Source organism: Bombus vosnesenskii, unplaced genomic scaffold (genome assembly GCF_011952255.1).
Source record: "Bombus vosnesenskii isolate JDL3184/JDL3185 unplaced genomic scaffold, Bvos_JDL3184-5_v1.1 scf7180000013349, whole genome shotgun sequence".
Classification (NCBI taxonomy): domain Eukaryota; kingdom Metazoa; phylum Arthropoda; class Insecta; order Hymenoptera; family Apidae; genus Bombus; species Bombus vosnesenskii.
In genome coordinates, this window is record NW_022882985.1 from 624,406 (window position 1) to 649,716 (window position 25,311).

Sequence of the window (25,311 nt, forward strand, 5' to 3'; positions counted from 1 at the left end):
TCGGTCGAACGCTTCGTGGCGCAGAGAAAAATCGTGCGAGAAAGCACGGCAAAAACGTTGGTCCGCAGACTCTTTTCGAGAGGGAGATTTTTGCCAGTGACAAAACCAAAAAACGAGTAGCATGTAGCCACACCACATCGAGATAGAGAGATACATAGAAAAAAATAAAAAAACAGGTACGTGTGTGCTGATTCGCCCGCGCGTGTGTGTCTTACACCTGTGTGTATTTATAAAAAATATATATATATATATAATAGAACCATACAGAGAGAAAGGCACAGAGAAAGGAATGCGCCGAGTCGAGTCGCCTGCGAGCGGACGCTCGAGCGTCTCCGACGCCTCGAAAAAAATAAGAGCAACAGTAACGTCTCGATAATTGCCCAGCGTGGTGTACATACTTGATAAATGTCCGGTCGTCATCCGCATCGCTAGACCAGCTTCTTCCAAGAGTTTCCTTTGACGCAGCGCGAATCTCGTCCGCTGACCAGCGTAATCCGATCCGAATTTAAACGTCAGCGTGACAATACTAACGCAATAACGAAACTCTTTTGCCTGTGACTTTTTTTAAATTAAACCTTGACCAGCCAGTTTGCCAGGTTTTTCTGATTAAAACGAGACCAAACACGGTATAGTTTAAATCGCTTTTAACGACGGAAAATAAGTCAACGTCGTTAAATATGCAAATATACCGTGAGCGAATATCGCGTTGCTAAGTGTGCAACGTATATAACAAAATTGAAAATCTTTCGTCACCGCGGTTAATATTGTCCCGCAGGTATGCTTCGCTCTCCAAAGCCAATCCTCGGGTCTCTTCCTTTTTCACTCGCGCTGTCCTCTTCCACGTTCCATGCAAAATGGCACGCGTCATCTGCAGCTTCAGAGCCAATTCCACGATCCGATAATTGGTCGACGCTTGTGCCGATTTTCGGACAATTATCGAGAGACATTACCGTGCAACGTCTGCGATAGCATAGACGTTGTTCAAAGGAATAAACGAGATTGTCATACGTTTGGAATCAGAGACGTCTAGGCGTTGCCGTTCTCGGTGTCCCGCCCTGTGCATCCACGTTCGTCATAAAAATCAATCAGGTGTGGTGCTGTTCACGCTCGACGTCTCGCGGGTGCCACTCAAAAAACACATCGGTGAGGCAAAAATACAAAAATACGCGTCGGTGTGTCTCCCTCTCGCCGACAACACTCAGCTCGTTTCGATAAAAAAAACAAAGAGAAAATATATATATATATATAGAGAGACGTGTTGGTCGTTCGTATCAACGAACCGTAAGCGAAAGACGACCGCCACCAAAAGCTCGTTCGGGGATCAAAAAACGGAACAAAATTGAAAAAGAAAAAAAAAAAAGAAAGAAAGAAAGACGACTCAAGGTTTCTTTCCTTGGAGAAAGAAGTGGTGTTCTTCGTGCCTCGCTATATTCTAGGAACGAGTGCTCGAGGAATATCGATTGGCGCGAGGAACGCCGTGCAGGCGAACCTCGAGTCGATAAATAAAACCAAGGAAAAAGTACCCGGTGTGACAAAAGTGAAAGCAAACGAAGGATACTGGAACTGAAAGCGAAAAACCGCGCGAATCCCGGTGCTTCGAGTGCTTGCGGATAGTCGAGTGCACCGGGGTTCGTGCGTGCAAGCAAAATTAAGGAAACCAAAAGCGTTAACGTGAAACCAAAGGAAAGAAAAAGTGAAATGGGGTGCGGCCGTTTCGGTGGGAACGAGGCTCGTCCGATCACGAACTGGCCATTCTACTGCGTGGAACTCGCTACGTCCAGACAGTGAAAAAGTCCAAGACCAGAAACGACAGCACTCGCACGGCCTCGTCTCCGTAAGTACGTTGGTACTCGCGCAGCTACCGAGATAACCGAAAGAAAGACGATCGAGGTAGATACTCTGTTCTCTATCGCTCACTGTCACGCGTTGCTATGTTATTCTACTTGTATACGTTGGCACTTTCGGCCAATACGCGTGCTCACACTGCCGGCCATTAGTATCGGGTACCTACAGTGGCTACGAAACATATTGGCACTCACACGCTTGCGGTTTACGACGAAGCGCATTTTGTCAGGTTGCGCAGTTCAGTTTCATATACTTCGATATAGCTGACTAATTGCGAATAACACGTACAACGATGATAAATAATAACGTTGTAACAAATACCACGGTGTACAAACACCTACCGCGCAAATGGTTATGTAAATGCTACGATACAATGCTGTGCCGGTACTTTTTGTGGCCAACGTCGAACAATTCCAAGAAATTTTACCTCGCTTAGCATTTTACGTTACAAGACGCGGCTGATACGAATGCAATAGATCGACAATGGTATTACCAGGAAGCAAAATCCATTGAGAGCAAGTAATTTATGCCGAACATCGATGATCCTAAACGGTCGGTCGATCGTCGCCGACGGTGTACTTTCGCGATTAGACTGCGTGGAGTAACGCGTCGGTGAATCTTAAATCTGGTTAAACCTATGAGAAATAATCCATCGGACCGACGTCCGATTATGTCGTGTTCGTAGTTCTGTATCGTAGTCTGGAAGCGCGGCTTGGATCTTCGAAAAACTGGCTAGAATGTTGCGGAGACTAGGCCGTTGCATGTTGAAACCCAAAGAATTCGGAAAATCAAGGAGAACCCAAAAGATAAGAAAAGAAAAACGAAAGAAAAGAGAAAGTAAGAGGGAAAGGTGGTAGGCGTGCCGCTTACCGGCGGACGTCCTCGACTTGTTCCTGGGCTTTTGCTGCTGCTGCTGCTGCGCGGAAGGCGAGCTCGGCGTGTTGGCGTGCGCGTGACCGACCAACAACTTCGAGTCGACGTTAACGCCGGCCACGCCGGTCGCGTTGCCGGCCCCGGCTGCGGCGGCGTGATGCCCGAAAATACCGGAAACCGCGGTCCCGTTGTGCGGGTTGTGGGACGAAGACGAAGAAGACGACGAGGAGGCGCCGTGATGATGGTGATGGTGATGGTGGTGGGTGGTACTAGGATACTGCAGGTGCTGGTACATGTTATACGCGCTGGTTGCCGGGTCGTACTGGGATCCGGAGGTGGCATGGTGGGTGTTGGAGGCAGCCGCGGCCGCGGCTGCGGCGGCGGCGGCGGCAGCGGCCGCGTAACTGTCCCTACACGACGGTGAACTCGCACCACCGCCACCACCGCCACCACCGCCCGCCGCCACGTTGTTCCCCTGATACGCAGCCTCTTGTTGCTGTTGTTGCTGTTGCTGCTGCTGCTGTTGCTGTTGCGTGGTGCTCGCCTGTTGGCTGCCGGACACGCTGCCCGACTGGTTATTACCTTCTCGTTGCTTCACCTGACCGGTCGCTCCGCCGTTCGTCCCGTTCCCAGCGTTTCCTGTGTTCGTCGTCCCGTTGTGTTGCTGATGCGGCGGCGATGGTGCTCCGTGATGGTGGCCTAGCATCACGCTCGGTTTTACGTCGCAGGAGCTCGCGCCCCCTGCACCCAGCGCGTCCTGATGGTGCATGAACACGCCCATCGCCGCCGCGTGGGCCACCGCCGCCTGATACTCGCTGCTCGCTCCGCCACCTAACCCTGACAGAGGATTGCTCGTGTTGTTGTTGTTGTTCGCGCTACTGGTGTTGTTGTTATTATTATTGGTAGTGCTGGAGGTGGTGCTGGCGGTGATGCTGTCGGGGGTGGCGTCCTTCGGCGGCGTCGGCGGGAAGGAAAACAGATGGTGGCCAGCCCCGGCACCGCCGTGACTCGACAGGCTGCCGGTGGTCGGCGGCAGGGACGAGCCCAGGGGGCTCTGCGGTTTATCGTCGCTGACCGCGCCGCCGCCGCTCGAGCCTGTCGTCGTCGGGAATCCCCAGGGCGTCTTCGAGGTGTCCGCCCCGCTGCCCGATAGCCACGGATGCAGCACGGAACTGTGGAAGTGCGGCCGACAGACCTGGCTCACCGGTCCGCTCGTCACGCCGCTGCTCGACATCCTTGCTGAAAAAACGCACGGAAACGGATTGGTTAGACGACTCTTCGCACTTTTCCTTCTCGATCTTCTACGTACAGGCACCCTATCTACGTAGATCTAAGCTGTGCCTCGTGCGAAACAACGCAGATATCTCGACGAAAAAAGAAAAGAATCGTCGATATCTTGCACGATATCTCGTTGAGAGCAAAGCTCGATCGTATTCGCGTTCCAGCTTCGGCTGCGAGCTTATCGTTGCACGTGGTCGATCTACTATCAAACTCGTCAATTCCACGCCCGAAGACAGAGATGGTGGCGACGCGACGCGACGTTCTCCACAGGTCTCGTAACTACGCGATCGTTGCCTGCGCCCGAGAGAAGAACCTGATTCGTGCGTGCGCGGAATGATCGGCTTTTACGTCGATCGTAAAGGCAGCTAATTGCCGAGGACATCTTAATTACGCGCGCAAAGCCCGCTCTCGCTCGACACGCGCGCTATCATCGCTTCTCCCCCTTTTTTCATCCCTCTAACGTACGCCATCGTGCATTCACCCTTACATTCCGTACATCCTTGTACCAGAAAGAAAGAGAGAGAGAGAGAGAGAGGATTGACTCCGCCTCTGACTAGGTATAATTAGACGTTCATTAACGATTTGAACGTTGCAACGTTGCCTATCCAGGATTCGCGTTTCCTTCAACCATTGCCTCCACCGGGTTCCGCGAAAAGGAATCGTTTCGTGCAAATTCGTGACTCGGGCGCAAGCCTGCTTACGTCGGGTGCAAGTTGCACGAGCACGATCGATATATCGAATGGTTCTTGCCGGCGTTGCTCCGCCACCTCGGCGGCATACGCTGATAACGAGCGAATGTTTTGCCAAACTCCACCCCGTTGCACCCCTTAGCGCAGCTGAATTACGGCCGTTAATTCGAGCTTCGAGTCGACGTCACGCTCCGTATTCCTCGCTAAACTTACGACTCTACCTGTGGCCTTACGGTTCTCGCGGCAGCGATTTGGTCGTCGGAAATTTTGTCGTCTAACAGAAGGAAAGTGGCCCGAAATCGGCGACAATCGAGAGAGATCGTATCGAGATGAACGTTTTAGTTGGGAACGAACGACGAGTTGAAGATGCACGTGCTTCTGCTGTGGAAAGTCGTCTAAATTTAGGAGCATGAAACGTAATATGAAGAGGGAGAGCACGGGACGAGCAGCTGCAGCGTCATGCAATTAATCGAATGCAGCGATGCCCCGCCTGTAATTGGATCTCGTGCATTAGATGGAAAGTAAACAAGAGAACAAGATCTCGGTGAAAGCTCGCGATCGCCAATTTTGCAAAATACCTCGCGCCACATTCTTCGTTACTGTTCGTAAATGTCTGGACCTTTGTGTTTGGTAGTTTGTTTTATCGATTTTCCATGTCGCCCCGCCATTTCCCAGTTATTTTTCGCTGAAATCGAGAGATGTTGATATTAACCCTTTGCATTCTGAATTTTATTCCAATTTCGTTACCAGCAGCTTTCGAAATTTAATTTAACTAAAAAATAAGACAATTTAGATGGCTAAAGGAAGAAGCATATTCACTCAAATACCAGTTTTATTCTATTGTTGTATTTTCTAATTTTTAAGTGTATGATATATCCTGAAACAATTTCCAGGATACAATAATTACCCCTTTGCACTGCGGATTTTATTTCAATTTCGTTACCAGCAGCTTTCAAGTGTTTCATTTGAAATTTACTTCAACTTAAAAATAAGACAATTTAAATAAATAAAGGAAGAAGCATATTCACTCAAATACCAGTTTTATTCTATTTTATTCTATTTTCTAATTTTTAAATGTATGATATATCCTGAAACAATTTCCAGGATGCAATAATTAACCCTTATAATATAACTAACCCTTTGCACTGCGAATTTTATTTCAATTTCGTTACCAGCAGCTTTTAAGTGCTTCATTTGAAATTTACTTCAACTAAAAAATAAGACAATTTAAATAAATAAAGGAAGAAGCATATTCACTCAAATACCAGTTTTATTCTATTTTATTCTATTTTCTAATTTTTAAATGTATGATATATCCTGAAACAATTTCCAGGATGCAATAATTAACCCTTATAATATAACTAACCCTTTGCACTGCGAATTTTATTTCAATTTCGTTACCAGCAGCTTTTAAGTGCTTCATTTGAAATTTACTTCAACTAAAAAATAAGACAATTTAAATAAATAAAGGAAGAAGCATATTCACTCAAATACCAGTTTTATTCTATTTTATTCTATTTTCTAATTTTTAAATGTATGATATATCCTGAAACAATTTCCAGGATGCAATAATTAACCCTTATAATATAACTAACCCTTTGCACTGCGAATTTTATTTCAATTTCGTTACCAGCAGCTTTTAAGTGCTTCATTTGAAATTTACTTCAACTAAAAAATAAGACAATTTAAATAAATAAAGGAAGAAGCATATTCACTCAAATACCAGTTTTATTCTATTTTATTCTATTTTCTAATTTTTAAATGTATGATATATCCTGAAACAATTTCCAAAATGCAATCCTGCTTTTCTAGGACATCTATCGATTTGGACATGAAAGGATGTCGTGTGGAACTCGACAAAGGAACTCCTCAGATAAAAACTGACATCGAGTCACTCAACATAGGAGTGCAAAGGGTTAATTATCATAAAGACAGGTAAGCGAAGAGGTGCTTACAGGAGAGACACGAAGGTATGCGAACGATAAAAGAAGCTCTCGGATGATTTTATCTGTCTTTTTTCATCGTGCAATCCATTTCATACTTTCGCCTGTCGCAAAGTCTGATTCTGTACCTTTCTACGCATTTCTGTGCCTTTGAGCGTGTATCAACCACCTAAGATCGATGAACACGAAAGCAGAGCGATGCAGACGTTCGGGTAATTTTACTCTACGTAACGACGTATCTCCAGATATAGCTTCATCAACGTTATTTGTTAATAAACATCAATTACAAAAGTCGTGCAAGAGCAACAACGAGATCGTGAAACGACGCGATAAATTCACGAAAGAAACTAAGATCTGCAAATGGGTGTCCGGATACGTGTAACCTAAACATTCTACGCGTAAATCATTATAATTCGGACCTACGCGGCCGTCTAAACAAAAATCGATGAAAATCCTGTTGCAAAAATACGTCGAAGTCTGCGGCAGCTGGAAGAACGGGAAATCGGAAATCCGTCATTTTCACGGGTTAATTTTTGCAACGTGGCGGATGGAACGAGAGGCAGAAGCCAGTTCGCACTTCCTTCGATAAAAACTTTCGCGCTAAGGGATATTTATCATGCCGCTACCTCTCCTTTCTCCGCGAGACGTTCGCTCTTTTTCGTTCGTTTGCGCGCCGGTCCTCTCCGCTTTTTGCGGCCGCCATCTCGCAAGCTGCCGCGTCTCTCGTTATCCCCGAGACATTCTCATTCACGTTCACGCTCGCTTCTCCTCCACCCACGGCCGAGAGTAAGTTTTTCTGTGGGGCGAGCGATCGACGCGTGCATTTCACCGGCAACGAGATTGGCAAACGTCGCGACGCCGGGAAAAGCAGAAAAAGGCGAAGAGGTCTCGTTAAGGCAGTCTCGAGGAGCTGCTTAGGCGTCGATTCCCAAGGCGGTCGTTTGGAAACAGGTCGCTTCTAATATGGCGCCGCTTTTCCACCTCGCACCGTGCCTTTTTTCCTTTTTCCCGATCCCCAACTTGCACGCGTTATTCGCGTTATGCTAACGAATTTTTTCGCCCAACTGCAACGAAGAAGCTCCCATGGGGCTGTTACTCGAACGTCGCAGACGAGCGTCGGGAAAGCAAGGAAAGCTCGTGGAAAGTGAACAGGCGAAACCTGAGATACTGGAAACTACGTAGAGACACCGAAACCGAAGAAAGTCCGGGATAATATCGGCGACACGAAAACGATAGAACGTAAAATAGAGAGACAAGTTCATGGTGAATTACGATGGCGTGCAACGTTAATTTACACGATTTAAGATACACCTAAGCCATCGTCGATTGGACAATAGTATGAGACACAACGAGCTAAAGGCAGTCGCTAAGAAGACTGAAAACCCAGGAAAAACTCCAGCGTCAGGAAGAATATCCGTTTGGGGGTCTTTGAAGAAACAGGTTGGAAAAATCCTGAACAGCGCGATAACGTTAATCGATTAATAAGACAATAGCATTCGTCGTGTTTCTTACTTTGTCAAATACATCTATATTATTAAACATGCCTGCTATTATTTTATGAATATTCCAAGTTTCGTTCGATAAAAGTTACTGAGAAGATAACAGTGAAATACAAAATACCGTCAGTCGGCAGCGTCCAAATATATTGGCACCTGTCCATGCAAAATGTAAAGAGCGCGATCGCACTGCTCGAGATTCAAACGGACGTAGTTGGTTGCTTGCTGCTAGAGGAATCGTGGGTTAAGCTAAGCTGGCAAATCCTCACCTTAGACACCGGGATAAGATTTCGTATCGGAACATCTATTTATCGGAGCTGATGGGCGACAGGATATACCGGCGAGAAAAGGTGGGTGCGTCGGTGGATCCGCGATGGCAGTGGATCTTTTGAAAACTCTTTTGAGAAGCACGAAACGACAGGAATAATGGAAAAGAGGAAAAGAACGTGGTTCGTTCGTCTCTCGGTGGAAACCTGTTTTCGCGGAAGGAATTCGACGTCCTCGAACGACGCGACGTACGTTCTCCACTAGAGCTGCAGCTACTGCTACACGATCGGCCAACGATAAAGCGGCGAGATCTACGCGCAATCTAGATCGGATCCATTAATCGCTTACTCGATCGCGACGACTCCTCGCCAGACTACGCCCACGCGCGTTGAAAATATTCGATGCAATAAGTCACACCGGTCGCGATACGACATTCCGGCTGTTAATATGATAATTGACTCGTCGGCTGAATATCTAGCAACCGGATCGGCGTAGCTCGCCGCCGTGTTCCTTTCGATTCCAGCAGACGAATTTGCGTGCGATCGTTGCTGGCCCTCGAGCGCCTTTTTCCACAGCTCGTTTTCTACGTGGCATAGATGCGCACCTATAGATGCGATATCGCGCACTATGCGCATACTAATTCGAGCCGAGATTAATTAGAACGATCACGCCTACCTCTTTTCCAGACTTTCGCTCCTAATTCCGACGTTTCCGCGTACAGAACGTGCACATCGACGAGCGTAAGTGTACCTGGTCGCGTGGAAATTATCGATAAGTATACTTCAGTTGAATTTCTTTTCGCGATTCAAACGACTCGGCTAGCCGTCGCGTTGACAAATCTTCAAACTTATTTAGTAGGATAATGTTTGACGCTTATGTTACGAGATGATTATTCGCTCTATTTCAGGATTTTGTAGTAAATTCGCGTCTGCGATAAACAACTTGCAATTTTTATATACTTTTTTAACCAACGTCGATTTCAAGTTCGACGATGAATCACGACAGTCGTGCGAGTCGTTGCAGTGTCGATGAAATTGCAAAACGCGTTATATAACGCGTGCGATACACGCATAAGAGTTTTCTGTGCTTTTAAACAGATACTTTTATAGAGCACCGATTCTCGTCTCCGATCTCATCTCGTACACGTCACGTACGTAGATCACATCTAGTGGATTGGCAACTAAGTGATTGCGGGGTTTGTCATTAAATGGTAATGAATTAGGCGAACGAATAAATTAGGTGGTAATGACAAAACCCGCAATCTCTTAGTTGCCAATCCAATAGACACGGTTAGTAGCATTGGTACAAATAAATAGCTCGTGTTAATTGCTATAAATAAGGAAGCAATAATCGAAAGTGGATAACATTGATTCCACGGAAATATCTAAATTCAGCGAATATAAACGTATTTGTCGAGTGCCGAGATCGCGGAATAAGTGGAATACTTGTGTGTTTTCAACCACGTTCCGCGAATTCTTACAGATTCGATCAAGTGTCAGCTATTTATCAAAGATAAATACGGTTGTACTCTACGTTTTACTTGCAATTTAGCGGAGCAGGTAATATCGCGGTTATAGCAAGAAGCAAGGAATTAGCAGCAGAGAAAGATTCTTCTAACGTAGCTTTGCAAACGTACCTGATAAAAATACTGTTAAGCTTTTATCTCATAGAGAGAGAGAGAGAGAGAGAGAGCATCTCCATGCGTGGACGAACACGAAGCTATTTCTATCAAAACTAGTGAAAATGACAGGTTTTTAAAAAATACCTAATAATAGAATATTTGTATATTTATTGATTTGTTACTTCTCACAGAAACAATTCCATGGTATGTAGTACATTTTTGATGTTATTAATCCATCTAGGACAATGATCCCTAAATAAGAGTCGACACATTTATAAAATTACAGTTAAAAAATTCTAACAAATATCCAAATTAGACAAATGTAAAGAATTAAATGAACAAAAATAAAGACATTTATAAAATCGTAGAACAAGTCGTTTTCACTGCTGTGGTATTTCTAGCGTTAGCATCTAGCGATCCAGCGATCGATCCGGAATTTTCCTGATAACTGATATCGAACGATACGCGGTAAAAATTTGAAAAACGTGTGGCAAGTTGTAGAAAACGGGGAAACTGGTTAATTGGGATTCGATAAACAGGATCTTTTTACATTTTGACTGTTATTGGTATAAGTAGCCTTAATACGAAATTATTCTCAGTTTGAATACATAGAAAACAAAATAAAATTCATTATATTATTCTTTTAGTTATCCTTGCGAAAGTCATTGCGTCATTGTGGGAAGAAAATACAACATGAAGTAGGAATTTGAAAATAAAATTGTAAAACCAGTGAATTTGACTGGCGTGGTAGTTCTAGTGTCAAGCACTCGAAGATGGTGTCCTATGAACTATATCAATTAAACTAGAAAAATTTACCAAATGTCCAACTAGACAAATTGTAAGGTCCAAATTAAATAATAAAGAAAAATATTTAAGCAAATCTAACTACAAGAAGAATGTTGCTCGTAGAGCGTTGCTTTACGAAAGAGCTTCGAAGCTATGGGGTTCTATGGGTGTCTATACAATTACGAAAAACTGACCTGTCCGTACCCCGTTGCATCGTCCGTGCAACGCACGTTCCTAGAAAACTAAGAAACCTTCAAATTGCTTTAACGCTAAAAAATACTCAATGGGTCCTTGGGCTAAGAAAACTAAACTTTAGAAAAGACGTGGAGTTTTCCCTAAAGCGAAACCCGCTTCGACGAATACCAATCTGCCGATTGAATTGTACCAAGTGTTCCAATACTTGCGCACGATTCTATGTGTCGGAAGCAACACGGTACGTTGAGTTTATCGAATTTATTCTCCGAAGAGAAGATAAATCAGCGCGATCAGACGTCTCAATGTCCAACACGGTGCGATCTCGCGACGCTACATACGCGACGATTTTTCTAACGCGGAAAATGTAATAAAAGTAGCGGGGGTCTTTCGATCGGATTGCTGCACCGGCTGTCCAAATACTCGCGCACGGTGGCGTAGGTCGGAAGCAATACGAGCTTACCATCGAACAGAAGAAGACAAGTTAGCGCGTGATGAGACGTTTCAAGGTCGAACGCGGTACGGTCTCGCGAGTCGCCGGATATCCGACGTTGCGTATACAATTTCCATAAGCTTTGAAAATGCGATAAAGATATCGATCTTTCAATTGAATCGCACCAAGTGTCGGGATACTTGCGCGCGACTGCGAGATTTACGCGAGCGGCGCGATGGAAAAAGCAGAGGATTCTCTCATTCATCATCGGTGGAGCTTCCAGAGGCGCGAAATCTTCTGTGCGCGATTTATCCGGTGAATGGAAAGCGGCGCGACGTATCTCCGTTTGGGTCGGCATTCGACATCAAAGCGGCTGCACTCCAAATAATTAGCCGCCTCGAGGTAACCGTTGGCTGTGGCCGCGTGGCTTTTGTGCAAAGGCGTGGTGAACGAGCGACGAGTGTGAAAGGCTGGAAAGGATTGAAAGCGTCGGGCCGTCGCTTTCAAAGGACGAGCCTTTCCCTATCGACGTATACAAACGTATAAAAAGACGTAACGAGAAAGCAAGGAAGCCTGTCGATGCACGAATTTTTAACCACGCTGATTCAACACCGGCCAATGCATGGAAATTGATTTCTGGCGGCCATTTCGCCGACGCTTGTTTTCCATTGAGGCGAGAGATCGCGGCGGATAAGGAGCGCGGCCATTTCATTCACTGCGAGCCAGCCAGGAGAAAATCGCGTCGAGAAAGGAAATCGCGTGAATTATGCGCGGCTCTCGTCGCTATTTCAAGGGAAGGCCCCGTCGCCTCCGCTAATTATTCCCTCGTTACGTCGCCTCTTCTTTGCTCGAGTAAGTCATCGAGCAATCGTCGCGCACCGTTCCGCGATTAAGCCATCTATCGCCCTTAACAGTCCGCGATTCCACGAATCGACCTGAGGTGTGTATAAGTCGTGTCCGTGATGATTGTGGCTGGTGGCTGTAGATGTCGCTGCTGGGGGCACTGCTATATTTTCTTCCTATTTAGAATCGTGGAATAAAAATCGGACTTCGATCGCTGGGATTCGATCCCGCGTTCCGAACGTTCGTAATCTAATGCGTTAACCACTGCGCTACCGTCGTCCGTTAATTGTTTACGTCGAGTGGAGGTATTTGTGCTGTCGAGTGCCGCCACAGACCGACTACTCGTTTAACCGACGTAACAGCGATTTTTCTCGCGATTTTCGTTCGCAACGGCTTCAGGCCAGAGTTTTCGAGTTCATCGAACGCTACCGACGAAACGCGACTTATCTGCCAGCATTAAAGACACGTCAAGATTAAGGATAGTTATTTTCGCGAAAATACTTCGCCACGGCACGTCGTAAATCGCGGAATTACGATGGCAAACAAAGGGAAAAAGAAAAAGGCCAGATGGAGGGGTGGAAGCAGCGAGGGGCGGAGAGACCGCGCCTCGGTCGTAATAAGATTCACGGCGTGTACGAAATTCCAGGAGAAAATAACGTCTCATTTGGTCGTCGACCGCCACCAGCGGCTTTCTCGTAATAACATGCAATTTCACCCCATACGCTTGCCCCGGCTTTATCGATTCTTTTTTCCTCGCCGCGAGCTCTCTTAAGCGCTCGCCAATTATTCGCAAGAAGAAACTACCAGATCGATTTTTCGTCTCTTATTTTCTGGTCGCCGTCACCGACGGGTAAACGAGGCGCAGCCCGAAACCGAGAATCCACGGCGAGGAGCCCGGAGCGCTCGCGACAGCTCGAAAGAAAACGGATCGCGGGTCCAGGAAACTGGCTGACCTCTGGATAAAAGTAAAAAATGCGCCAGGCGGAGGGCGAGCGTAGCGTCGAATCGTGACACCGAGAGGGGGCTACCGACTCGCTGCACTTGGCTCGAGAGTCCAGAGGAACCCTCTTAGCCAGAGGCGAGCGAGAGAGAGAGCAAGAGAGAGAGAGAGAGAGAGAGAAGCAAGAACGAGGAGGAAGATTGATCGCGGCGAAGCTGCATCGCGAGTTGCATCTGCCTCGCGAGACTCTGGTCTCTCCGGGGGAGAGAGAGGCCAGCAAGACAGACGCAACCGGGAAAGAGAGAAAGAGAGAGCCCCGGGAGAGGCTCCGCCTTCGGTTGGCGTGTGCATTTGCGCAAGATGGCGGCGGTCGCGAGTTTTGCACGACCTGTGCGCCGTGTTCGACCGGCGGATCCTCCGGCTGGCTCGTCGCGGCGGGCCTCCGCAGTTCGCTCGCACGAAACCAGACTCCGCGCTCGTTGTTGCACGGCGAAACTTTCGACGGGGTCGTACGCAGCCAGGAGACCGAAGCGAGCAGGGGGTAAATAGAGCAATTAAGCGGCCGCAGGTAGACGAAGGAAAGCGAGAAGGAAAAATGCGAGAGACGGAGCGGATAGACGGAAAAACGCGCGGTGCAACGCCAGCCAGATAAAACGACCGAGATAAACACGCACGAGAGGAGCGCAGCAGGAGGATCGCCAGGTCGAGAACAGAGATAGGAAGAGATGGAGGAATAGAGAGAGAGAGAGAGAGAGAGAGGAGGACAGGGAGGGAGTCAGAAAGAGGGAAAAAGGCAGAGGAGAGAGAGAGAGAGAGAGAGGAGAGGGTAACCTACAAAAGCAGCGCCTCCCGCGTGGCCTGCAATTACGTATGCACCTCTCTGAGAGCCCGTGGGCTTCGCGGTTGGCTGCGCTTCCTTCCTGTCTGCCGCAACCACTGTGTGTATTATGCATCCCGGGGAGCGCGAGCGTCCGCCTGTCTTGTTTATTTTTTACCCATCGCCCTGCACGCCCCCGATCCGCGTGGCACTTTCCTCGATCGATCACTCGCGGACAGAAACATCCTCCGGGAACCGTTTCTCTAACGAGCCTGCAGGCTGGCAGATTCGGACGACCCGAGACTGCAAGCGATCGTACGTTTCCAACGACTGGACTGCGCATTTTTCACGCCGACGAGTATTTTTTTAGAATAGCGATGGAACAAGTGGTGCCACTGATACGGAGTTGTTCTACCTAGCAACTGTTACAGAAAGCAGAAATATTATATTACCTCGTCCTTTTACGTCATTTAGTGCAAGCAGGTATACGCCAGAGGCTGGTCGAAGCGGTCAATTCGTGATTTTCCATAGGAGTTTCGTAGGCTTGCAACGACGACGCATATTTGAAACTTTGAACGATTCTTCGTAAAATAAATGGACGAACGTTCTGACTTCGATTATTCGCCTATTCTCCTGCCTATCTTCCACGCTAATTTTCTTCCTACGCGATCCGTACACGTTTCAATCGTCGGTGGCTCTAGCGTTAAACTCACTTTCGAGTAACAAAATGCACGCATAATTGAAATATAAAAATTTCCCACGAACATAGAGAGAAATCCAGGATCTACCGCTAATCGTGCACCAACAGAATTTTCGCTAGAAAACCCGTCAAACTTTCGTCAAAAATTCTCAACGACCATCCCCCCCCCCCCGCCCTCTCTGTAAGAAATTCCTGGCGTGGCAGTCGTTTCGTGAAACAGGATTCGATTCGATCGAGTGGAAGAATCCGTGTGGGACGATACGCGTGCTCGAGTCTGTTGCCCGCGAGGTTGGCGAGGCTTCGGCTGTCAAAACAGCGACTGGTACACTGATGGATGACGGGGAGGATACAGGTAGTGACGTTTCAATCGGAGGCGATAATCAGAGGTTGGTAAGACGGAGAAACGACTGCTTGCTCTGGAAACACGTTCTCACACGGCCAGCAGGAATTCCTGAGGACCATGGCCGGCGGTGTCAGGGGGTCAAGCACCGACGCAGCCAGCGCAAGAAAGAGGAAAGAGGGAAAGAAGAGCGGAGAGAAGTCGTAAAGAAGTCGCAGGGATGGCGAGCAGCCGCGGCTCCAACGACAGATAGAGATTTGATTCCGATTAGGGCGCTGGTTTTTTAGCGCAGCACGAGTTAACAGAGGACCGAGTATGATCCATGCACGTCGGCAAGAATCAGGGATATCGCGTTCCAGGGCCTCGAGATCCGACCGGCTGTATCGAGTTTCGTGCCTCTTCGTGCACTTTTTGGCTCCTTTCCCTCCTCTGTCCCACCGCCATCACTCCTGTCTCTCCTCTCTCTGTCCCTTTTGCGCTCTTTTTCTCTCCAGCTTCTTCTTCTCTGTCCTCTTTGCTTTTTCATGCTTGGCCAGCGACGGAGAACCGAGAACTATCGGCGTTACCTAGACCGTACGCGCTATCGCTTTTTCTCGGCCTCGTCGTTACACACACGGGCGAAAAGCGACGCGCAAACAGACAACCAACGACGAGAAAATGGAGGCCCGTTGAAACTTCGCCAGGCTTGGTTAACCCGGCGTTCTTTCGCTCAGATTATTCTCTATTCCTTTCGATATGAAGAGAACTCTACCTGTGTCACAGTCTTTAGCGAAATACCAGAGAATCGTTATCGATACGAGTGTGAATTCTTCTTTCGATTTGAACACGTTAACACGTTGACTGCCACGCGCGTTTTCACTGAAATCTCCGTCAGAGGCCACGCGTGCTGCTGTGCTAGAGCTACTCCCATCGATATTTCAGTAATGCGAGTAAATCATTTTTTCAATAAACCAATTTTCATATTACTCAGATCGTGATAATTGTAGCTGCTGTGGCGTGGATGTCACCGCTGGTGTACTGCTGCTTTTCTTCTCATTTTTTCGTGGAAGAAAATTCGCACTAGGAAAATTCGGAAAATTCGGGATTTGAACCCGGGACGACCCGAACCGTTCGTAACCTAAGAAGCTAACCACTGCGCTACCGTCGTTCGACGCTAGTTAGTGTCGTCCGGTGGTACTTGTTGTCAAGTTATTTTTATAACAATTCGATAGTTTTATTATTTCCTTTGGAATATCTTCTCAAAAACCTACGACGATCCTTCGCAAGTAGTCGAATAAGCGCCATCCGAATACGGGTGACGCGGTCCTACCGGAAACTTTGCCGTGGCAGTCAACGTGTTTTAAAGGCGTTTTTGCCGGTGATAGAACCGCGACATAAAATTTCGAGGATCGCGGCGGGGTTGAGTTAACCGGGTAGAGCTGGTTCTGACGACCGCGGTGAAATAGTCGACTGGAAACGAAAAGTCATTTGCCAAAGGTGTGGAGGGTTCGAGAGAACCGCCGAGCAGCAGACAGAGAGAAAGAGAGCCGCCGTTTCGGCGTACGCGGTCGCGTGCTCGAAAGTGGATAATCGAGGCTCGATTGCGCACCGAGATGCCGGCCTCGAGGTTAAGAAGCAGCATGTTACTTTTCAATCGCCGTACTCGCCTCTAATTCGAGGCCGGCGTTCCATCCACTTCCGGCGAGTACGCGATCGTCCGTCTTCGCGTGAAACGATGGCCAACAGTTTCGAAAGAAACCGTCGACCATGGGAATCGTTAACCGCGAAAAAAGAACGCCGCCGAAAGAATTTAACGGCAAGAGGAGAGAGTTTCGTGCAGCCAGGCTGATGTTTTGCAAAATTTCCAGGAATTTTTTAGTGCCCCGGAGGGCAGCCTGGACACGACGACATAATTAAATATCCGCGTGGTAATTAACGAGCTAGACCAAGACGCCATTAGCCGATCGTTGAACCGAGTCACGAGAGACACGCGAAAAAACCAGCCGACGCGACCCGCGTACTCTACCCCGTGCGAGTATGTCGGCCAGTTTTACGACTGTTGGGGGTGGAAACACCGCCGCACGCCAGCGGCAACCCCTTCCCTGCGCCAATTTTTAATCTTTAACCCCTGTGTGTGGATAACCAATTTCTATATTCCCTTGGACAATCGTTAAACGTTCTATGACAAAGTATCGCCAGACGTTTCCTTCTCGTTTCCTTAAACAGTTTCACGTCGATTCGCGAGTAAAATTTACGCGAAATATTTTGTATAACGAAGCACGACAAACTTATTTATACCCACGCTTTTTACACAAGCGGTTAACCGGCTACCCCGTACACTTATCCCATACGGAGTAAATTATGGTTGCAGTTACGAAGGGAAGTTTTACGAGATTATACAAAGTGTCGCGTTCCGGGGCTACTTGTTTATTAGCATCCAAACTACGAATTATAATCATTAACGTAATAATTATTACGCATACACACACATATATATATATGTATTATATAGCAATTATCGATAGAATAAATTACAATTACCAAGCAGCGACGGAAGAGGCAAGGTGAACGCGTAGCAATGCGTGTCACGCACGTATGCGACTTCATCGTGAAATTGTATCGTAATTTCCAGTGACTTTTCACTCGGGCGGATACGTCGAGACGGTACTCGTTACGGTAAGGGAAAATTGAGAGTAAAATTATCGCCGTACATGCGGTGTTTCGCGAATAGGACGTTCGAACATTTTCGTCCATTACACCGAGGGTTAACGTGCAAAAAAGGGAAAATCCAGATTCGAGTAGGATCGGCCGCGATAAAGAAGCTTCCTTTGGCTTTATCTATCGATCGATCAACTAGAAATCGAGTGTCTCTTTTCACCGAAAAGCGAGAAGAATTCGGCGAAGACGACGATAAGATACAAGTTACGTGCCGCGGGTGTATTTGCCTAAGCAAACGTAACGATATCTTATCTGTAAATTCGGCCAGCACCCTGCACGATCTTGCCGAAAGAAACGGAATAATTCCAACCACACCTTCCAATGTACAGGACTCGTATAGAGGACGTTTGATCGTGAGATTTATTAAATATTATTGCTTCTTGTTGAACCATACAATATATTTCAAATAATAAATTAGTATACTGGCTATATTCGCTGAGACGCTCGTAAAATGTAGAAGTCGTAAAATAGGACCGTTAATTAGATCGCTGATAATTCGTTGATAACTGGTTGATAACTGATCGACTACTGACTGTAACTCCGCCGCTCTAATCTCAAAAAAAAAAAAGAACACGCTCGAAACACCGGAAAATGGAAATTATTACGACTACAGCGCGCGGATTTGAAACTGGAACGCACGCGACCCGAACCAACGAAATATCGAAAACACATGGACGTCTGAACTATCGGGTTGTCTTCAAACTGTCTTTCGTTTTACGAGCAAATAACAGACGCACGGTGTTTTTTCTTTTATATTATTTTCTCGAATTACGTACGATCGATTTTATTCTCTTGGGATAAAGAGCGCGACACTTCACACACTTGGCTTCGCGTTGTAAAAGACAGGTTTGCGAAAGAAAGACGCTTCTCCGACAATCTGATAGTACGTTGTTTTCTGTAAATACTCGCCTCGGTAAGGACGCTTCGTTACACCGTGGAAAATGTGAATTCGCATTGAAAATTCGCAGTGCGGTAACGAAGCGTACTTGAGAAACGTTGCTGAGAAAAACAACAAAATGATTACACTTACTGTGAGCGTAATGTGCGGCGGCTGCGGGGTGATGGGCGGTTGGTCCTGCGTGGGGGTAGTAACCCCTGTAATCGGTGGGATTGCCGACGACTCCGGCGACTCCTGCGCCCCCCGAGGGCGGCTCCAGCGTGGACCTAGGGGGCTCGTACCACCTAGCCGCGCTCGACTCGCTGCTCATGTCCATCCTGTCGAGAATGCTGTTCTTGCGACTAGCGGAAGGGTGAAAGGTCGACGATCGGATCGTTCAGAGGGGGTTGCTCCAGCAGGGGGAGAACCAGGAAGGATGCACGGGGGTAGGGGGACGCGAGGGGGAAGGGAAATGGAAAGGGGATTAGGAACGCTGCCAAAAACGCCTCTCTGCCGGAAGCGTGGTCCTACTGAAGACGCTCGGCCAGGTCATAGGTGATCCTGGCGCTTCGTTCACGATCGCGAGGAAAATCTGTCTCTGACCCCGCCTTCTGCAACGACAAAGAAGAAAATGCGTGTGCGATTAGTGGACGCAGTGGAAAGGCACGTACACAGCGTGGTCCGTAAGTTAGTCGCTCGCTTCGTTCGTGGCAACGTACATCGATTTTCTTGCTCGTCCGCAAGCGATTTTACGAAACTACGTAACCGCGCGTATCGCGAAACGAAGCGAGGCATTGTCGCGGAACGTTGAAATTTCGCAAGGTCAAAGCTGCCGTACGTCGTTTTGTCGAAAATTACTAACTCCGCTCCGGCTGCTACTAAAATAAAAACATGTCATTCGCGGGTTACGCAACGCGAACATCACCGAAACTGGAGACGTGGCCGCCGAAAAGCACGCGATCCGGTTGCTAACAGTCGGTTCGTCTGGTTAGGCGATTAGACGCGGATCATCGAAGACACGGGAACGTCGCTGTTTTCTTCCGCAAATACGCGCCAGGATGCACGCGAATTTCGTGAAAAGGAGCGAGATAACCAGAGAAAAAAGGCACTAGCAGCGCGAACAACCGATCTAAGATGGTAATCGAATGTTGGTCGCGCTGGTGTCGATCGACCGGCCAATTTCCACGGCTCTTCCTTCCGGCCGGCGGCGGCGGGTCGATCTCTCGGCCAGATCTTCGCAGATAAACGCGCGAACAAACCAAGAAATTCGCGGCCAGACTCACCCGTCCGCGATCACGATAGCCGATCGCTCCGACAGATCTCGGTTAATTAGCTCCCGATCTGCGCGCTTCAGTCAGGCGACACTGATGTGTGCTCGGCCCACTCGACCATCGAGTGCCTCCAAATGATTTATCAATCGGCCCGGGTACACAGTCGATGATCAAGGTCGTGGATGACGTAACCGAAAGGACCGATCGTCCGATATCGATAGAGCGTTGTACGCTCGGAAAACCACCGCGATGGACAATGTCTTTTTTCGTCTATTTATTTACAGCTATGGAACAGTTTGCTGTATAATTCGATTGCGACCAGTCAGCTGTTGACAACGACACGTAACTGTACACATTACGCGTGAAAATGACAATACGCTGGTTGCAAGAACTTTGCTCCTTCTCGGCAACATCGTCGCAGAGGATCGCCTCTTCGCGGTCCCTCGTAAACACGGCGGATTAGATAAAAATGGGAAGAAATTTGTGGAAATAGATGTTTGTAATGGCCAGCAGAATTGCTAGAAAAATATATTACGTACGTAGAAGTAGTCGATGACGGAGGGACGAGGCGTTTTCAAAATTATATGTCCAGGCCAAACAAAATACTCGAGAACGAGATCCGATAAGATATACACAAAAAGCCTGGCGATAAGATTAACAGCACGAAATCGGCCTCTACGCGGTTCCAATAATTCCTCGCGCCTCTCGCTACTCTCCACGCTAATTATAATTCAATAATTACGCTCATAATTATCGCCAATTTTTCCGCTATTTAGACAAAAGTGCACAACCTTGCAGCTTGTAACCTCCGAGCTATCATCGTCTGCGATATCGTTGACGAGCGAAACCGCAGCCAAATACGCGTACGCGATTCCTTCGATTCCATTTCCAAGCGATTACGATTCTGTCGAATTCGTAGACTTTGCCGTTCGAGTTATTGCACGTCCACAGCAGGCGAAAAACGCGTCGATCGGCGACTACTTTTCTCGTGGCTGTTCGTCTTATTTCGCGCCTTATTTCGCCTTAATACCTAAAACCTCTGCATAAATTCCGACTAAAATCTAAAGATACCCAGAGTCGTGCGGTGATTCTACCAAAAGCTAAGAAAAATTGCGGAACTCGTGGAAACGGGTGGAGGGGACGATGGAAAAATGACAGAATTCGCCGGCCCAAGTGCGATTTTCGCGTTACGCGACGACGAAGGGTCGCTGGAGGAAGCGAATCGCGCGAAAGCAAACGGCAGAGATGGCGGGAGACAAGCGGAAAGACGATCGCGATCGTCGGCGTCGATATTTTCGGCTGATCACTCCTTGAAATCGTGAGGTGGGCCTGAATGTTTCGACCATCGAGATAAGCAAGCTCGCCAGCCGATAAGAAAACTACCAAATGACTTTAGACAAGATTAGACGAGTCGAAAATAACCCAAGAGAATCTACGCTGCTGCGTTTCACGCATTTTTCACCGCGCCTTTTCCAACCTGAGTCTTCTAACGCAGAATCTAATCACGTCGTTCTACGACTGTCCTCATCGGCCGAAATGAACGTTGTATTTCGATAAATATATTACAAAAAGACGCGTAGCTTTGGAATATTTCATTCTGCCATTCCACGTAATTTCTCCACCTCTCGTGCGCTATATCTCCTTTTATCGATAGAATAATTGAAAAAATCCAGGTATCTCGAGAGATACAGAGACGAAAAAAAGGTTCGAAGCTCGAAGGACGTCGGTGGAGAAGATGAAGTTTGACGGACGGTGGAATCGTCAAAGTTGAAATTGTTGGCAGTTCAGAGTCCAACTCTGTCATTATTAAATCTAGCGATTTCGCGCAAGAACCACGATATTTCGACAAATCGCGAAAAGATGCAAGGCAACGGATCTTATCTGGTGTTATCGGCGAGGCAGAGATAAGATTTTTGCCCGGAAGGTTCGGGATAGAACCTGGTTAACTTCCATCGTGGTCATCGGCGCGTCATCGGCGCGAAAATCGCCGCAACGCGACGTTCCACGATTTATCGCAAGAGGTGACGACGTTACATCATCGCGGCGAAAAAAACACCTCCATCGAAGCGAGCCGGCCGATCACGTATCGCGTAGAATAATCTTATCGAGATTTGTTAATCTTGTTCCGTCCGAAAAAAAAAGAACGGCGTCGCGTTGCACGTGCGAGCAACTCGCCGCCGATTTCGTGACACCGCCTCGAAAATCGTTAAGCGGCGACCTCGAACCTGGAGCAAAGTCCACCAAAGACTCGCGTGCAACGTAGAAAAAAATGTATCCAGTCGGATTAATCGTCCCCGAAGCATGGTGAAACGTATCTTTGCCCTTTTCCGGCCGATCTTTTCACGTGCCTGAATTAATTACGCGCCTCTTGGATCGCTGCTCGCTCGTCTCTTCCCACATCTTCTTTCTCTCGGCTACTTTATTTTAGTGGCGAACAGAAAATCGCATCGCGTGGAAAAAGCAAATATTTGGAAAGCACGCGTATTCGAGCGGAAGCGTAATATTTCCAGTCACATCGGTCCGACCAAGATCGGAAAATTGATTCTCCGACGAAGCAGCGTAAGTCGGAATTACAAGTATTGCGGGCAGCTGCGGCGATGGAATAATATTTAAATTACCACGGAGATCGCATCAGGTGTTATAGATTTCCGATATGCTGTTAGAATCTCTGTTGAGAGATCGGCGAAGAGGTAGAATTGGTTTCAGAAACGCGAGCGAAAGACAGCGACGCAGAAAATCCTATGCTGTTGACCGAAATTCGACTTTCATCGCCGGATGAAAGAAAGTTTCAAGTTGATACACCATGAGTTAACCATAGAACCATACAAATAACAATCGTTTGCTCTTACCAGGTACGTTTCGCAAAACTACAATGTCTTTTTGTATCTTTCGTTTTAGAATCTTTTCTTTCGTTCGCCAGTTGCCCAGTCGCTACGAGATCGTGCGCGAATTTTGATCATGCGATAGCTGGAGATTCGAATAGGCAGAGAAGTCGTAAAGCGTGGAAGCTCGACGACGATGGAGATGGTCGACGCGAGTGCGAACGACGAAGATGAGAATAAGACGCGCGTGCGATTCTCAGCCGTCGGATCGAGGCTCCAACAGGGAAACGCGATACTCGCAGACCTGCGAACCTCTGAAGGCGCCTCTGGAGGCGGAATTTGTCGAATTTGTCGAATACAACACTGCACGTTTGTTGCAAAGTGGACGACGACGACGACAACGAGTGGCAAGCAGAATCTTACGTCGATCGTCTTTACGAAGAATTCTCCGATCTCGTAATTTACATCGAACCTGATAAATGGGAAATACCGGATTCGATGATTTCCGATAAACAGAAAAACGCGTAGATCCTTGGAGCCAACGTTACCGAGAATTTTCGCAATACGAAGATCTTACTCGATATCGTATCGACCAATAATTCGATTGTTCATTACAGAAACAATGGAGCACTCGTTCGTGATCTACGATATCGTTCGATTTATCGACGACTAGACCGCGGCTTCTCGCACATTTACAAGAAATTCGAGGGTGTAGAACACCGCGCACAATTCGTGTACGATGTCTGGAAGATGTGCGAGATATCCAAAGCGGAATACTTATCGCGATATTTAATAAATCAAATGCCCATTTCCATGCTATTTCTCTTCTTCTTCTTCTATTTCTTTTCGGTTGTAGCAATTGGTAAAAATACGAAATCGAGCGAAAATGCGCCGTCTATCGATGACAGAGTCGATCCGTTTACGTTTGAAGATGGTAAGGACGCGAAATCCGCGTGTATAAATTTCCGCTGGAAAAATTCCCTCGCTACACACCGTCGTGATTTTCCATTAAATACGCGACTCCATAGAAGGAACGAAGGACGAAGAATAATTAAATAAAAATTGGAGAATCGATGAATGGCGAGGCAGGAGGAGGAAGAGAAGGAGGATGAGGACGAAGAGGAGGAAGCAACGCAGCCGGCGTTTCGTCGGCGAAGAGAATGTTTATCGCGAAGAAACGAGCGAATTGCTTCGAATGCATGGTTGCGCTAATAAGCGGAGGCATTTCGCGGCTAATAAATGAAAACAGAAACCGACGGTCGTTTATTATACTTGCAAATTAGCAATTATAGGCCGCGCGCAAACCATCGGCCGATATCGCCTCCCTTCTGTAAGGGGTGAATTCCCTTTGAAAATCATCCACTTTCTCGCCGACTCGCCGCCCTGTCCTCCGATTTTCTACCTGTCGCTCCGAAAAATTCAATTGCCACCGTCCCACTGGCATATTGGAAACCGTGGCAGCACACGGATTATGCTTTGACCTGCGAATTTTTCCTGTTTACTCGACGTCCAGACTCGATGGAATCTTACAAACGCGTACCGAACGAGATATTTACAATTTGAAAAGTGACGAACGACGGCCTGTGTTTACGGAGAATGCAATCGACCCGACGTGACAATTGGTCGCGGCAGTTGTCAACTTGACGGTTGAAAAGAAAATATGATCGACGTTAACGTATGTTAATAAGCCGCTAAGTGGAACGTACGTGGAAACTAAACGCAACTGGCAGAGCCGTGTAAAGGATACGAATCGATGGCGATACGATGAAACTTGCGCTTAGAAAGCGACGAATATTCGATTCCTAATTAGAGATTTTGGTAGATTTGGAGGACAATTTTCTTCGTTTACGAAACGGCGAATCATCAGGCTGTATCCCTACAGGGATTAGCTACAGCAATTTTAAATCATTCCGCTGACGTCATCCACGAATCGATCGTCCTTCACTGGCTAATCGATTAGAAAAGAACTAGCAACGGCGGAGCAATTTTTCTACGGAGCTCGTTGCCTCTCAAAGACGATACCTACGACAGGCACTAACGACGCTCGTAATTTTCATTTCCGCGTCAACAGATTTAGCTACGGCAGGCAAACGGCCGTTGCAAGAACAAAGGAAAATCCTGAGTCGCGGAAAGACCTGACTCACCGCGCGTTCTCGCCGGGTTTCTTCCGGTGAATTGGTCGATCTACCTGCGCCGTCGGAGTTCGATCGACTCCGGTCGCCTAACACACACACACACACAAGAACTATGTCTCTTTCTGTTTTCGTGGAAATCAAACTGTTACGCAATCGACCGTAACGAGTTACACGAGTATTATTCGTGCATCGGGTTTCCAATTTGCCATGGAAAGCCGGTAACCCGATCGATCGGAAAAACTGGACTCTCCTATGCCGCGGTTTCCCCTGGGAACCTAAAATTCCGAATCGACTAGCGTAGGATTGCGCGACATTTCGCCTTTCTGTTGCTCTCTGACCGCTAGGTCGTAACGCCGAGCGAATTTTTCCAAGATTCGAGTTAACTTTTAGTTTCGTAGGGTAGTGTGTACGCAAGCCGAAGATAAACAGCGCAGCGTGAAAGA

The 25,311-nt window shown here is 47.4% G+C and overlaps 1 protein-coding gene across 3 annotated transcripts in view; it reads right to left on the minus strand.

Moving 5' to 3' along the window:
* LOC117236484 (GATA-binding factor C-like) overlaps positions 1–25,311 on the minus strand; it is a 90,256-nt gene that overhangs the window by 61,462 nt on the left and 3,483 nt on the right. For all 3 annotated transcript variants that reach the window (XM_033499486.1, XM_033499487.1, XM_033499485.1), the window contains exons 2-3: positions 18,794–19,251; positions 2,716–3,957 (exon numbers count right to left, since the gene is read on the minus strand). In XM_033499486.1, the coding sequence (XP_033355377.1) occupies positions 2,716–3,957; positions 18,794–18,977 (1,426 nt within the window). In that variant the 5' untranslated portion in view covers positions 18,978–19,251. The remainder of the gene's footprint in view (positions 1–2,715; positions 3,958–18,793; positions 19,252–25,311) is intronic.